Source organism: Copadichromis virginalis, linkage group LG4 (assembly GCF_057382275.1).
Source record: "Copadichromis virginalis isolate Kocher_CV1m ecotype Utaka linkage group LG4, C_Virginalis_male_GT1.1, whole genome shotgun sequence".
In the NCBI taxonomy this organism is placed as follows: Eukaryota; Metazoa; Chordata; class Actinopteri; order Cichliformes; family Cichlidae; genus Copadichromis; species Copadichromis virginalis.
In genome coordinates, this window is record NC_140621.1 from 6,660,391 (window position 1) to 6,674,516 (window position 14,126).

At 40.2% G+C, this 14,126-nt stretch overlaps 1 protein-coding gene across 1 annotated transcript in view; it reads right to left on the bottom strand.

The window, feature by feature from the left end:
* The window catches only part of LOC146710708 (carbonic anhydrase-related protein 10-like), a 145,422-nt gene that overhangs the window by 12,661 nt on the left and 118,635 nt on the right, over positions 1-14,126 (bottom strand). Inside the window, exons 7-8 of the mRNA XM_085453303.1 lie at positions 11,165-11,319; positions 1,632-1,806 (exon numbers count right to left, since the gene is read on the bottom strand). Of these exons, the coding sequence (XP_085309429.1) occupies positions 1,632-1,806; positions 11,165-11,319 (330 nt within the window). The remainder of the gene's footprint in view (positions 1-1,631; positions 1,807-11,164; positions 11,320-14,126) is intronic.

The following is a 14,126-nucleotide window of genomic DNA, read 5'->3' on the forward strand; positions in this document are numbered from 1 at the left end:
CATATATGCCCCATAGCTGCAGAAAAGGCTAACATTGTTATCTTTTTACAAAAACCAGCTGAACATGAGAGGTTTTTGGACCAATTTTGTGTTCTCCATTCTTTAAGCACCGGTTTGAGCACCGGCACCGTTTCAAAAGTACCGGTTTGGCACCGGTATCGGATAAAACCTAAACGATACCCATCCCTACTAGGGAGTGATTAAGGAAAAATCAAATACCCACACGATTCACAGTTAAGATGATGTCAAATTCAAGATGGAACCCATTTAATCTGATAGAAAATACTTTCAGGAGTTTCTCTTGGAGACTGATGCCCATTATTTGACCTCATTTCAGAGATGCTTTGGTTTACATGTAGTTTGGGAGTTGATCACTTTTTGACAAAAAAGGGGGGGCAGACTTGTTCAAAGGAAACTTCTGACATTCAATGTAAATGAAAAAAAAAATACTTATAAAAGTTAAATGAATGTGATCATATCCCACCTGGCATTTCTCTATATGTGCTTATTCAGTCTGCTGGTCTACTGTTTTGTGTTTTTTTACTCTGTGCCTACAATCTGGCTGTTTGTGTTCTTTTGCTCTTTGACCTTGAGTGTTTCGGTTCTATATTCCAACAGGCCAATATCAAAGGGGTAGTAGAGAACATGACATTGGTTTTAGTTGTGGAGGATATCGTGAACTTCACTGGATTCATAAAAAAGAGAAGCTGTCAGCTGTTATTATTCCTGAAGGATCCAAGGACACACTTCCAAGTTTGGTGTATATTTCTTGGTTGGACCAGTTCTAATTTAATTTAACGCTTCCAGTGTTACATTGGTAAAGACAACACATTTGCACTTTTTCACACATACACATTAATTTTGATGTCCTTTCTTTTTGCTCCTGTTTTTTTACCTATTGTTTATATTCTCACAAAGCACTGCCTGACTTTCTCAAACTAATGTGTATAAACAGACCAGCGCATATTATGCACTGCATGTGTGCTTTGGACTCAGATAATAAGAATAAAAAAGTGCAGGTGCACTGCTGTCTTGGATATTTTGCTACAGTACAACACCCTGTTGTAATTTGTTGTGCCACCACTTTATCATGTAACTAATTATCACATTTAATGGGATTGTTTTCACTACATTAATTAATGTATCCCCCTGTGAAAAGCACCAACGACCACAGAAATCATGCAGATCCTCATTTTTTATCATGATGTTTAAGCTTATAACAAATTAAGCCATCATTGCTGCTTTTATAGTATGTTGTTTATATAGTACGCTGTTTTTATAGTAGGTTATTCTTCATTTCAGTACACTACACTGGCTGAAATGTGTCTAGATTATCTATGTGCAACTTTATAAATGTCACAGCAATAACTTAATATCTGTTGTGAAATATTATCCCTCTATTACTACCCATGATCCACAGGTTTAAAAGGTTTCCCAGAAAAGGGAATGAGTGGGGCCTGATGAGCTTCAATGACCTAAGCGACCTAAATATATCCCCAGTCTTGGCACAAGCTTGTAATAGCTGCCTTGATTAGCTTAAGAGGCTGAAAAGGAGAAGCACAATCATACTTGGCATTTTCTTCATGCAGAAACAAAACCACCGCTCCCTTTTTCTGTACCCTGTGAGTTACCTCTGTATTGTGGACGAAGGGCACGGTTGTTGGGGCAGTCACGGCCCTGCTTGCTAAAGTTGATATTGGTACGGATGCAGCGTTGAAGCAAAGGCTGGGTGGGCCGGGTGTTGTCGCTCATACTAAGGAATATCTTGTAGGGCTCATTCTGGCTGAGGAGGCGCAGGGAGTGCATCTGTGGGAGACATAAGATCAAATCTTAGTTCAAGAGCAAGCTAAAATGTCCTGAGTTCATCTTCAGCTTCTCTAGTGGCACTATGCTAGTCTATCCACCCATCTGCTGCTTATTTGTAGGTGGTGTGGACAGCTACCTAAGCAGGAACTGCTGCTGCTCCCCAGCAGTCCCATTCTCAATACTTCACCCCAGACCTTAAACTTGGCCATAGAGAAGAGACAAAAGCTTCATTTTCAAAGAGTGTGGAGAATCATCGCTGGTGATAAGAACTAGTATCAGTGAGGAGTTTCAGTGGAAGCAGTGCCCTAGCTCAAAACATTTAAAAGAAAAAAAAGTGTCCCACATGTTGACGTGAAAATGCATACATTTTTTACATCACATTTCAAAAGGACAACCTGCATTTGGGAGAGATCATCAAAAACATAATTCAGAATTAATTCAGAGTATTATTTGTGGAACCCACTAAACCTTGAATGATTTATAGACTGTGATTTCGATCTAGTCAATATATAATTGGAAAAGAAAATCAGTCAGTCAACACCACAGGACTAGAACAACACGAGTGAGCACACATGTAGAACCACACAGGGCTGAGTGGAAGGAGAAACACACTGTTCCATCTTATTCTTTCTATCTTTTTCTGTTTTTCACCTGCCTCCTCCACCACAGTTCTTTTCTCCCTTATTTCCACATCATGCTCTTCTTCTCTACCTCAAGCATTCTGAACTGAGGTCAGAGCTCTACCATAAAGAAAAGAGCATGAGCATGCACAGATTATTTAGTCACAATGGTGAGTGGTGCTTCGTTGACTCATCAACCTTGAGCATTTTAAGTGGCTAGGAGAAAAAATGTAAATATTGTTAAATATTTCATTGATACATATTTGTTTTAATCCAGATTTATGTCAGTATTATTCACATGCATAAATATAACATATAGTATATAGAAAAAACAATTCTAATGCAGACAGTATTTGAAACTGGCAGATTATAGGTGAGAGTTTTTTCTTTTTATTCTTATTGACCTGCTCTCAAAACTTTTTTTAAACACCTTAAAAAAATCACTTTTTAAACCACAAGTTTTTGTCATTAAGCTGAAGATATGATGAATTTGATACAGTTTTCATGTACCTACATCAAAATAAACCTCAAATATTGCTCAACATATTTAAAAGAATCAGAGGCCAAAAAAATGAAAAGTGCAGAATAACTTTGGTGCAACAAATGACTTGTGAAGCAATCTTGTAGTATTTTTCTGGTGGTTGCAGCTCATTAAATGGTGCAAACACTCAAACCCAGCCACGGGAAGGCCACAAGCCAGTTTATTCCTACTGCTGGTCCCAAAACGGGAATGGGGCGGTTCGCTTCAGGAAGGATCATTCACCCTAAAATCTGTGCACATCATAAAGAATTAAATTCTCGTGCAGATCCGGTGCTGCTGGTCTTCAGGATCACCCTCCAGGGTGATTTGTGGCATAAGGAGAGCAGCAAAAGTGAATCGTGAGACCTGGTATGATGAATGGTTTGGAGACAGTGGTGCCAACAAAAAGACAGACCTGGAGGTGGCTCACAACCAGTGAATGTGACACGTGAGGTAATTTTGCTTTTGTGAGTTTTGTTGCTGTCAGTATTATATATACAGGGTAGGATTATAATGCAGACCAGCCCAAAAAGATTTTTCCCCACACAGAAATAAAATCCTGCATCATAGTTCTGACTGCATGACTTTTATGAAACCATCACTGGAAATGGTATGGTTATAAAGAAAGGGGATGTTATGTGTGTGTGTGTCAAAATGAGTCAGGTCTAGCAACAAAAAGCAAGCTTTAATTACGCTGCTAAGAAAAGCCCGAAAGGCTGGCCCAAAAAAACAGGAAACCAAGAATAAAAGGAGGGCAAACTGATGGAGACACAAAATGGCACAAAGCGCTGATTGAACACAGAGATGAATAGATGAACACATCTGCAAAAGCAAACCGCACCAAGGGGGACGAACCAGCACAGGTGTGAAAACACCCTAAGTGTTAGCGTGTCACCTTTTTCTCCTCTCACTGTCGTTCCTTTTCCTGTTTAAGCCAACTTTTCCACAAATCAGCATTCTACCTACGCTAAACATCACTGCCATCAGACTACATGTGGAAAGAAAGGATGCTTCTGTACCCTTGTCAGTTCCAGCAATCCCGCCTCTCTGTGGTTGCCTATGCAGGACAATCAATCCCACATAACACATTAGCCAAATCTCCCATAGGTGTTCACTTTCCTAATCACCCTGGAAAAGACCACATGAAAACAAAGCGATCACACAGAACAGCTTGGATCTGCAGTGAGCCTTCCCTCTCATGAAAAGACTACAGCAAAGGGTTCCCAGCCAAAGTGATTTCTTCAGTGTAGAGCTCAATGGTTCAAATCTTTCTGTTCATGCTTTAATTTTTCACCAGCCTTTTAATGATCAAATTATACATTTAGTGTTTATACTGTTTGTATCATTCCCTTGAATCGTATGTTGTTGATATTTTAATCTGAGGCCTACTATTCAATTCAATTCAATTTAATTCAATGTAATTCAGTCCAATTCAGTTGTATTTATATAGCCCCAAATCACAACAACAGTCGACTCACGGCGCTTTATATTTCAAGGTAGATCCTGCAATAATACATACAGAGAAAACCCAAGAATCATATGACCCTCTATGAGCAAGCACTTTGGTGACAGTGGGAAGGAAAAAATCCCTTTTAACAGGAAGAAACCTTCAGCAGAACCAGGCTCAGGGAGGGGCGGAGCCATCTGCTGCAACCGGTTGTGGTGGGTTGTGGTTGGGAGCTGTTACTAAGGTAACAGTGTTGGCTGTGGCACAAAGGTTATTGTTCATGTACTTTTCCACTTCAGTTGTTATTTAGATTTTTTTTTTGCATACTTCTATGATAATTCTGGTAAAGAATTATCAAAAGGATTTCATAATTTCATTCAAGTGGCAGTGCCACTGTCAAAACCACTGGCTTCATCTCTAATTGTTTAAATATGCTATTTGAATGATCAATTATTAGAATTCATATTTTTGCTGATCTCTCTCAACTTTTTACTCAACAAATTTGGACTTGTCACATTGTCTTTCCCTTTGGGGAGCACTCACTTTGTTTTTTCACTGTCATGGCTCACTGGGTCACCTAATTAAACGGAGCCGTCGTTAATACAGCTCATCACTGGACCCACTTCAGTTTGCCTACCAGCCTGGCATTGGAGCGGATGATGCCGTCATTCACCTCCTACATCGTTCCCTCGCTCACCTGGAGACCGCTGGAAGCACTGTGAGAATCATGTTCTTTGATTTCTCCAGTGCCTTCAACACCATTCTTCCCTCGGTTCTAAAGGACAAGCTGGTGAACTCTGGAGTGGACCATCACCTCACTACCTGGATCCTGGACTACCTCACTGACCGACCACAGTATGTGAGGACTCAGGGCTGTGTGTCGGACAGGGTCGTCTGCAGTACGGGGGCCCCACAGGGAACGGTTCTGGCTCCGTTCCTCTTCACCATCTACACTGCAGACTTCTCCCACAATTCCACCCAGTGCTTCCTGCAGAAGTTCTCTGATGACTCTGCAATAGTCGGCCTCATCACTAATGGGGACGACAAGGAGTACAGAGGTCTGACCCAAGACTTTGTGGACTGGTGCCAGCTGAACTACCTCCAGATCAACGCCAGTAAAACCAAGGAACTGGTGGTAGACTTCCGCAGGCACAAGCATTCTCCACTGCAACCACTGAACATCCAAGGTATGGACATTGAGGCTGTGGACAGCTACAGGTACCTTGGTGTTCATCTGAACAATAGACTGGACTGGACTCATAACTCAGACGCCCTCTACAGGAAAGGGCAGAGCAGGCTGTACCTGCTGCGGAGACTCAGGTCGTTTGGAGTGGAGGGCCCACTCCTGAAGACCTTCTATGACTCTGTTGTGGCTTCTGCTATCTTTTATGGTGTGGTCTGCTGGGGCGGCAGCATCTCTGCTGGGGACAGGAAGAGACTGAACAGGGTGATCCGAAGGGCCAGCTCTGTTCTAGGATGCCCTCTGGACCCAGTGGAGGTGGTGAGTGACAGGAGAACGGCGGCTAAGCTGTCATCCCTGTTGGACAACATCTCCCACCCCATGCAGCAGACTGTGACAGCACTGAGCAGCTCCTTCAGTGGGAGACTGCGGCACCCACGGTGTGGGACGGAGAGATTTCGCAGGTCTTTCCTCCCCACTGCTGTCAGACTCCATAATAAAGACTTTAACTGATCAAGCACACACATCCATACATATGCAATAATACCAAGTGCAATAATCCTTTCTGTCATCGTTGTATTTTTACTCAGTTGTATATAGTATTTGTATTTGTATTCTATTTTTATCTTATTGTATATTTATTTTATTTTATTCTACTGTATATAGTATTTTATTTTATTCTATTCTGTACAGTTGTGTACTGTATTTATTCTTATTGTATTCTAATTTTTGCCTCATAACTTTTGCACTGTCCACTTCCTGCTGTGACAAAACAAATTTCCCACGTGTGGGACTAATAAAGGTTATCTTATCTTATCTTTCTCTATTGTGTCAAATCAAAACGTCCACTATATTACTAATATGCCTGTTAATCATACAAGAAACACAATCTTCTAGTAGTTGAAGAGCATGAGCAATTTTAACAACTGTTCAATAATAAGATTTTGGCTCCTTTAACTCGATGATATTTTTAATACTACCTTAAAATACTTTTTGATACTTACTTTGTATACTTTAAATTTAATTTCACAAATTGGTGTAAAGTAATTAGTTCATTACAGTTTTGCACATACTGATGATTAACAATCTTTGTCCCCAAAGGAGTGGTTGTGTTAAAAAGCCCCCAAACTACAGTTTTGCAGGCAGTGCTAAACTACAAAACAAAATGGTCTCAGAGACACTGGATGGGTTCAGATGAAGACTATTATAACACTGAAACAGGAACAAAGTGTTCTTGGAGGTTTCTGCCGAACATCACATCTTTTTCAACAGCAATCTTCCCCTGTGCTGCCCCTGCACAGACATATCTCTGAGTCCAACCTGCTTGCCTCACACAAGGTTACAAAAATCAGAAGATGCACAATAAGAAAAAAATGACACAACTTCAGCATGTGCCACCAATCGAGGAGTCACTTTTGCCACTTGCCACAATTCACAATGACAATGAACTGAACTGAGTCAGCTTAAAGGAGTCTCCCCAATTACCCCCTGCAGCCTACACTGAAGCGATGGAAAGGAGTAGGTGCTCACGAATGAAAGCCTGTATGTATTACTGAAGACTGTGCAGAACACGTGTCAAACTCGGCATCCATGAGACAAATCCAGCGTTTTGTAAATTTTAATCCAGCCGCATGTCAGTTTTGGTCCGCTTGGTTGTTACAGCAGTGTGCACGGTGACTGCTCAGCTACTCTTAATATGTTTTTAATGATATTTCCTACACCACCACTAAGTTGTCATGTTCAGGCGTGTGAAACATTCGATTTAAGACCCATAGAGATATGTGAAACGAAAAACTTAAAGATTCATTATTATGCTTTACCATCGATGTGTATTTGTTTTTTCCAACCAAATCACTGTCAGTAGTTGTTACAGTGGGGCAAAAAAGTATTTAGTCAGCCACCGATTGTGCAAGTTCCCCCACTTAAAATGATGACAGAGGTCAGTAATTTGCACCAGAGGTACACTTCAACTGTGAGAGACAGAATGTGAAAAAAAAATCCATGAATCCACATGGTAGGATTTGTAAAGAATTTATTCGTAAATCAGGGTGGAAAATAAGTATTTGGTCAATAACAAAAATACAACTCAATACTTTGTAACATAACCTTTGTTGGCAATAACAGAGGTCAAACGTTTACTATAGGTCTTTACCAGGTTTGCACACACAGTAGCTGGTATTTTGGCCCATTCCTCCTTGCAGATCTTCTCGAGAGCAGTGATGTTTTGGGGCTGTCGCCGAGCAACACGGACTTTCAACTCCCGCCACAGATTTTCTATGGGGTTGAGGTCTGGAGACTGGCTAGGCCACTCCAGGACTTTCAAATGCTTCTTACGGAGCCACTCCTTTGTTGCCCGGGCGGTGTGTTTTGGATCATTGTCATGTTGGAAGACCCAGCCTCGTTTCATCTTCAAAGTTCTCACTGATGGAAGGAGGTTTTGGCTCAAAATCTCACGATACATGGCCCCATTCATTCTGTCCTTAACACGGATCAGTCGTCCTGTCCCCTTGGCAGAAAAACAGCCCCATAGCATGATGTTTCCACCCCCATGCTTCACAGTAGGTATGGTGTTCTTGGGATGCAACTCAGTATTCTTCTTCCTCCAAACACGACGAGTTGAGTTTATACCAAAAAGTTCTACTTTGGTTTCATCTGACCACATGACATTCTCCCAATCCTCTGCTGTATCATCCATGTGCTCTCTGGCAAACTTCAGACGGGCCTGGACATGCACTGGCTTCAGCAGCGGAACACGTCTGGCACTGCGGGATTTGATTCCCTGCCGTTGTAGTGTGTTACTGATGGTGACCTTTGTTACTTTGGTCCCAGCTCTCTGCAGGTCATTCACCAGGTCCCCCCGTGTGGTTCTGGGATCTTTGCTCACCGTTCTCATGATCATTTTGACCCCACGGGATGAGATCTTGCGTGGAGCCCCAGATCGAGGGAGATTATCAGTGGTCTTGTATGTCTTCCATTTTCTGATGATTGCTCCCACAGTTGATTTTTTCACACCAAGCTACTTGCCTATTGTAGATTCACTCTTCCCAGTCTGGTGCAGGTCTACAATACTTTTCCTGGTGTCCTTCGAAAGCTCTTTGGTCTTGGCCATGGTGGAGTTTGGAGTCTGACTGTTTGAGGCTGTGGACAGGTGTCTTTTATACAGATGATGAGTTTAAACAGGTGCCATTCATATAGGTAACGAGTGGGGAACAGAAAAGCTTCTTACAGAAGACGTTACAGGTCTGTGAGAGTCAGAGATTTTCCTTGTTTTAGGTGACCAAATACTTATTTTCCACCCGAATTTACAAATAAATTCTTTACAAATCCTACCATGTGAATTCATGGATTTTTTTTTCACATTCTGTCTCTCACAGTTGAAGTGTACCTCTGGTGCAAATTACTGACCTCTGTCATCATTTTAAGTGGGTGAACGTGCACAATCGGTGGCTGACTAAATACTTTTTTGCCCCACTGTATGTTGGGCAGACGAATGAGGTTGTTATACACTGTCTGTATGTGAGAGCCTACTTGTAAAACTGTAATCAGGATGCATTATTAAATGTGTGATTCACATTTTCTACTGTGGGCCTTAATGAAACTGAGCACGAGAGGCATGATGTGGAAAGATGGATGAGTGGAGAGCGAAGATGGATGGACGGGGGGGTAAAAATGCATAAGAGAAAAAAAAGGAGAAGATATTGGAGAGAGGGAAAAGAAAAAGCAAGTGAAAATAAAGATAAAAGACAGAGAGATTAAAAGTGGATGACAGGTAAGTGAGAAGACAAGACAGGTGAATGAGAACAGGGGGAATGCAGTCAGAATAAATGGCACATAGTCTTGGTCTACAGATTGCATATTTGATTTGATCTATAGTATAAAGCAACTATTCTGACCAAGCAGAAAAGGTCAAGGTATTTAATTCATATAGTTTGACCCTGTAAATCTGAATCATCATTGATTATGACTCTAAGCTTGCACTGTCATAATATATCATTTTTCATTTGATTTTAATTAATCTCTTGACAAGTCTTGACATTTGTGAGACAAAAAACAACTTGTTTTTGCTTTCCTGATAAACATAGGCTTAGACTTCATAGCTAGGGCTGGTTTCATCACCGATGACCTCACAGGTTAAAGTTACTTTTTGTAATTATTGTATGTAATTAAAATTTTTTACCAAATATTTTTGTTTTGCTGCCCAGCTCTGTAGTATAATGCAAAAAGGAAACAGGTGATCAATAGGTGTTGATGTGAGAGTGTCTCTCTCTATTAGCCCTGTGAGCTATTCACAGTCTGTTCAAGGTGACTATCAATGATCCCACAGTTTACAGCTGGATATAAAGCACTAATCACATAGAGTAATTTGTCCCACAGCATTAATAAAAAGCTAACCAAGAAAACATCTCAGCACTGTCGGTAACAGTTGGCTCCATTTATCAGGGTTCATCACTTTTACCTCACCAGTCTAGCAGAAATGTTGTAACTTGAGTGCCAACACTCTTTCCAGCAGTGAAATGATAGTCCTTTTTTTTCAATTCAATTGAATTCAATTTTATTTATACATCGCCAAATCACAACAGTCGCCTCAAGGTGCTTTATATTGTAAGGTAGATCCTGCAATAATACATACAGAGAAAAACCCAACAATCTGATGACCCCCTATGAGCAAGCACTTTGGCGACAGTGAGAAGGAAAAACTCCCTTTTAACAGGAAGAAACCTCCAGCAGAACCAGGCTCAGGGAGGGGCGGGGCCATCTGCTGCGACCGGTTGGGGTGGGAGAAGGAGGACAGGATAAAGGTATGATGTGGAAGAGAGACAGAGATTAATTTTTTTACCATTTTCTTTCTCAGCATCGTTTCTTTTTGGGATGTGGTGCTTGTGGTGATATGCGTCACTTTCCAGGGGCCTTAGCCATTATTTGCTTTTATATTAACTAGAATAGCATAGGGCATCCTGGATTCTGCATTGACAAACATCTTGTAGGACAAGTTCATTTTGCAATATATCTCATCCCTGGTTTATCTTGCATTGATGTCTCTGTAACAAAACTGATTTTTTTCTTCTTTTATTATCTGATCAAGAGCAGACGTGGTTGAAAAAGTACTGCTACAGTGAAGCAATGAATAGAAGAATTGGAGTTGTGCAGCTGTTGATTTCATTGCGTACGGACCTTGTGGACATGAAGTCATGGTGTTTTTTTCCGTTACATTGTGTTTACAGCTCTAGTTAGTTTTTTAAGGTTTTACTCTGTTTTTAAACAAAAGGATTTTCAATGACTTGAGGACCTTGTAAAAAAAAACCAGCACAGTTGAATCGAGCTTTTATTTTAGACCATAAGATAAAGAAAGTGGATTTGTTTGTTTTCTGTCGTTTCATTACGTTACTGTTACAACAGCCTGCTTTATCTAAACCACTTAGGGAAAAACAGACGGTTTGAAAATTGCAGGTTATGAAGGTGTAATTTGCAGTTGAGGCATGTTTGTACCCCATGCCAGCAAGAAAATTAGAAATCAAGTTTCTTCCCCGATCAACACAATACAAGTCATTTTTTTCCGCCAGACGCCAGATACCTGTGCTACACTTTCATACCTGCATCTGTGTCACGTAGACTGGCTTGTTGATGAGTATCCACGTGGATGTCTCATAGCAGGGAGGAATGGTGATGGAGCCCTCGTAGGTGATATAACGTGTGGTGTCGGGGTAGAGGTCAGCTATGTTCAGACCCATCAATAAGAAGGCATCGTCTAGAGAAAAGAGAAAAATGGCAGGGGGAGCCCGTTAGGCTGTGTGTGCAAGTTCGCTTATGTTCTAACCTATTAACAGAGACACCAGTCAAATGAAAAACAGAAAAATGTGCGTCTTTTAGTGCATTCATCACATTATCACAGTTAAATTAGAACTTTAAAAATACAAGTGCTGACGAGATGCATCTTTACATTTTAATATAAAGACTCATGCTTTTCCAGTTGCATATGTCTATACCAAAACTCCACTATTTTGAATGTGCAAGTGCTCTGAGTACCCAGGTGGTGTATTCATAGCACTCAAAATGCTAAGTGCACACTTGTGTTGGCCATGTAATAGAAAGAGAAGGACCAACAAACAACTTCACCCGGCAGAAGGAGGCTATATGTCAACCTAACATCTGCACATTTTTAGCAGGTATTGTTGGTACAAATAATGTGCTGAGGCATATTTTATGCACGTTAAATTATCAGCTTCACTGTGTGCTCAGAGGCACTATAACTCACAAATCTCATATTATATAATAGCAAGTATGATAATCATGGTCCAACATTGCAAACCTAAGTATGCGGTACTACATGAAAGTGAATCAGCAGAAGTATCCATACTCAGACTCCTGGTGTAACGTTGGAATAAAGTAAGGGTTAGGGTTGGGTAAGAAATGGTTAGGGTAACTCCTCACTACATCATTAAACCCTCACTGAATTTATTAGACACAATAAATAAAGTGTTGACTGGCAAACATGGCCTACAATTGGAGGGTTGCCGCATGGCCGACACTTTTTGGGCAGTTCCTCCTACAGCCGGCCAATCTCCAGCAACTGTGTGGTGCTATCATGTCAATATGGATCATACGTTTGAGGGATATTTCCAGCAACGCAATGAACCACATAAAAGGGAATCAAACCCAGCATTGGCAAGATCTAACTAATAAAGAAGCTGGTGAGTGTAAGTCCGTGTAAAACCTTTCTGAAGTGACTGATCCACGATTTCTCTGCTTGCATAGGGTTATTTCAGGACCATTATTAGGTTTTAAAAGAAGTAAAGCAATTGCTGGTCTTTTCTTTCTGAGTTACCTTCAAAGGTTTGTTTTAAAGTATTAGGGTTAGGGTTAAATGAGAATAAGGTTTGGTTTAGGTTATGGACTTTGATGTTAATAGCCAGGGTGGGTAAAAAGCTCATGAATGCATTTATCAAAGGTTAGGATCGTGGTGTGAATGTACAGCTCAGATCTATCACATGGCCAGATTACCATGCAACTTCTAAATTTTGGAATAGCCTTTCTAAGACCATCAGATTGGCTGAATCGATACTCATACTGTTTCCTTTTCCTTCATTTGCTCAGTTTTTGGGGAGGTCTATGACACCATGTCTGCATCCTGAGACATGTACATGTTTGTTTTTGTCCAAATAACAAAGCGCTTAGTAACTGTGCTTTTTATGAAGTGCTATTCAAATATAGTTGCTGTTCTTATTATCAGTTACATTAGTCACATCTAATTTAAGAACTCACTGCTGGTTCCCACAGGTAGTCCTCAACATTAACTTGAATTGGATCTTGGTTTAGATTAGTATAACCTAAGTTTACGGAGAATAAGGATAAGCATATGGATGTCTTGTGGTTAGTCTGTGTGGTTGTTATGTAGCTCTGCTATGTTTAGCCTCATTAACAGGAAGAGAGTTCATCAGAGGACTGTACATCTTCACAGCAGAGGCTGGAAAGCAGATTGTGGGCAATATAGCACTGATTCATATGTAATTAATGAAGCTTTCTTTCTGAAGACAGATTTAACTATCAGGGAGCATTGTTATGTAAAACAAGATGTAGACTGATTTTGTAGTGTCAGAATGAACTGTTGTGTAGCAGCTTTAGAGGTTCAAGACAGACTCCTAAGTCCGTCGTGGTGTATTCAGACCAAACAGTAGTGAAGCTTTGCTTCATGTTACTTTCATGAATATAATTAGTGAACTGTTTCCAGACCGTTTCACTTTCACCCAGGACAATGAAAGAACAATTACCTTTACTTACTCCGACCAATAGCTGGAATAAAGAATGGAGTAAGAGGCTAAACTGAAGTTGAAGCATTTTCAAAATGTACCTCTAGAGTGCAGTGAAAAAGTATTCGCCTTCATCACTTTTTGTATATTTACTTAAATGTTTCAGATCACTGTAATGTAAAATGTAAGTATTAGACAAAGATAAATACAAAATGCAGTATTTAAATGTTTATTACATTTATTCAGAGAAAGAAGTCCAAACCTACCACCTGTTAAATCATTCACAAACTGTGAATAACCTCTTTTTTTTGGAAAACTAAGTTCAAATTCAATAGCCACAGCCAAGAGTTATTGTCAAAAGACCTGATGAATCAAGAAATCACTTACACTGAATTTGTCTATCAAAGTGAAGAAAGTTAAAAGACTAAAAAGTAAAACATATTATGCCACAATCTAAAGAAACTGCAGAGAAACAAAGTCATTTGCTGTTTATCTACATATATGTACAAATGTACAAACTGCAATGTAGACTGTGCTCTGCAAAAAGTCCTCAGACGTAAACTTCAAATCCAAGATCTACTTGCAAAAGAAGCTGTCATGATCCTGGGTCTTTTGACCTAGCGTTTTTAGTTTGAGTTTATTTTGTTCATTAGGTTATCTAAGTTCATTTGGTTATTAGACTCCTTGTGTTTTCTTCCCCTGTATTTAAGTTTCCCCTCACCCTTCGTGTTTCATGCTGCGTGTCTTATGTTATCAAGTTTGTATTATCATGTCTGTCTCATGTTTCCTGTTTTATTTTGAAGGAGTC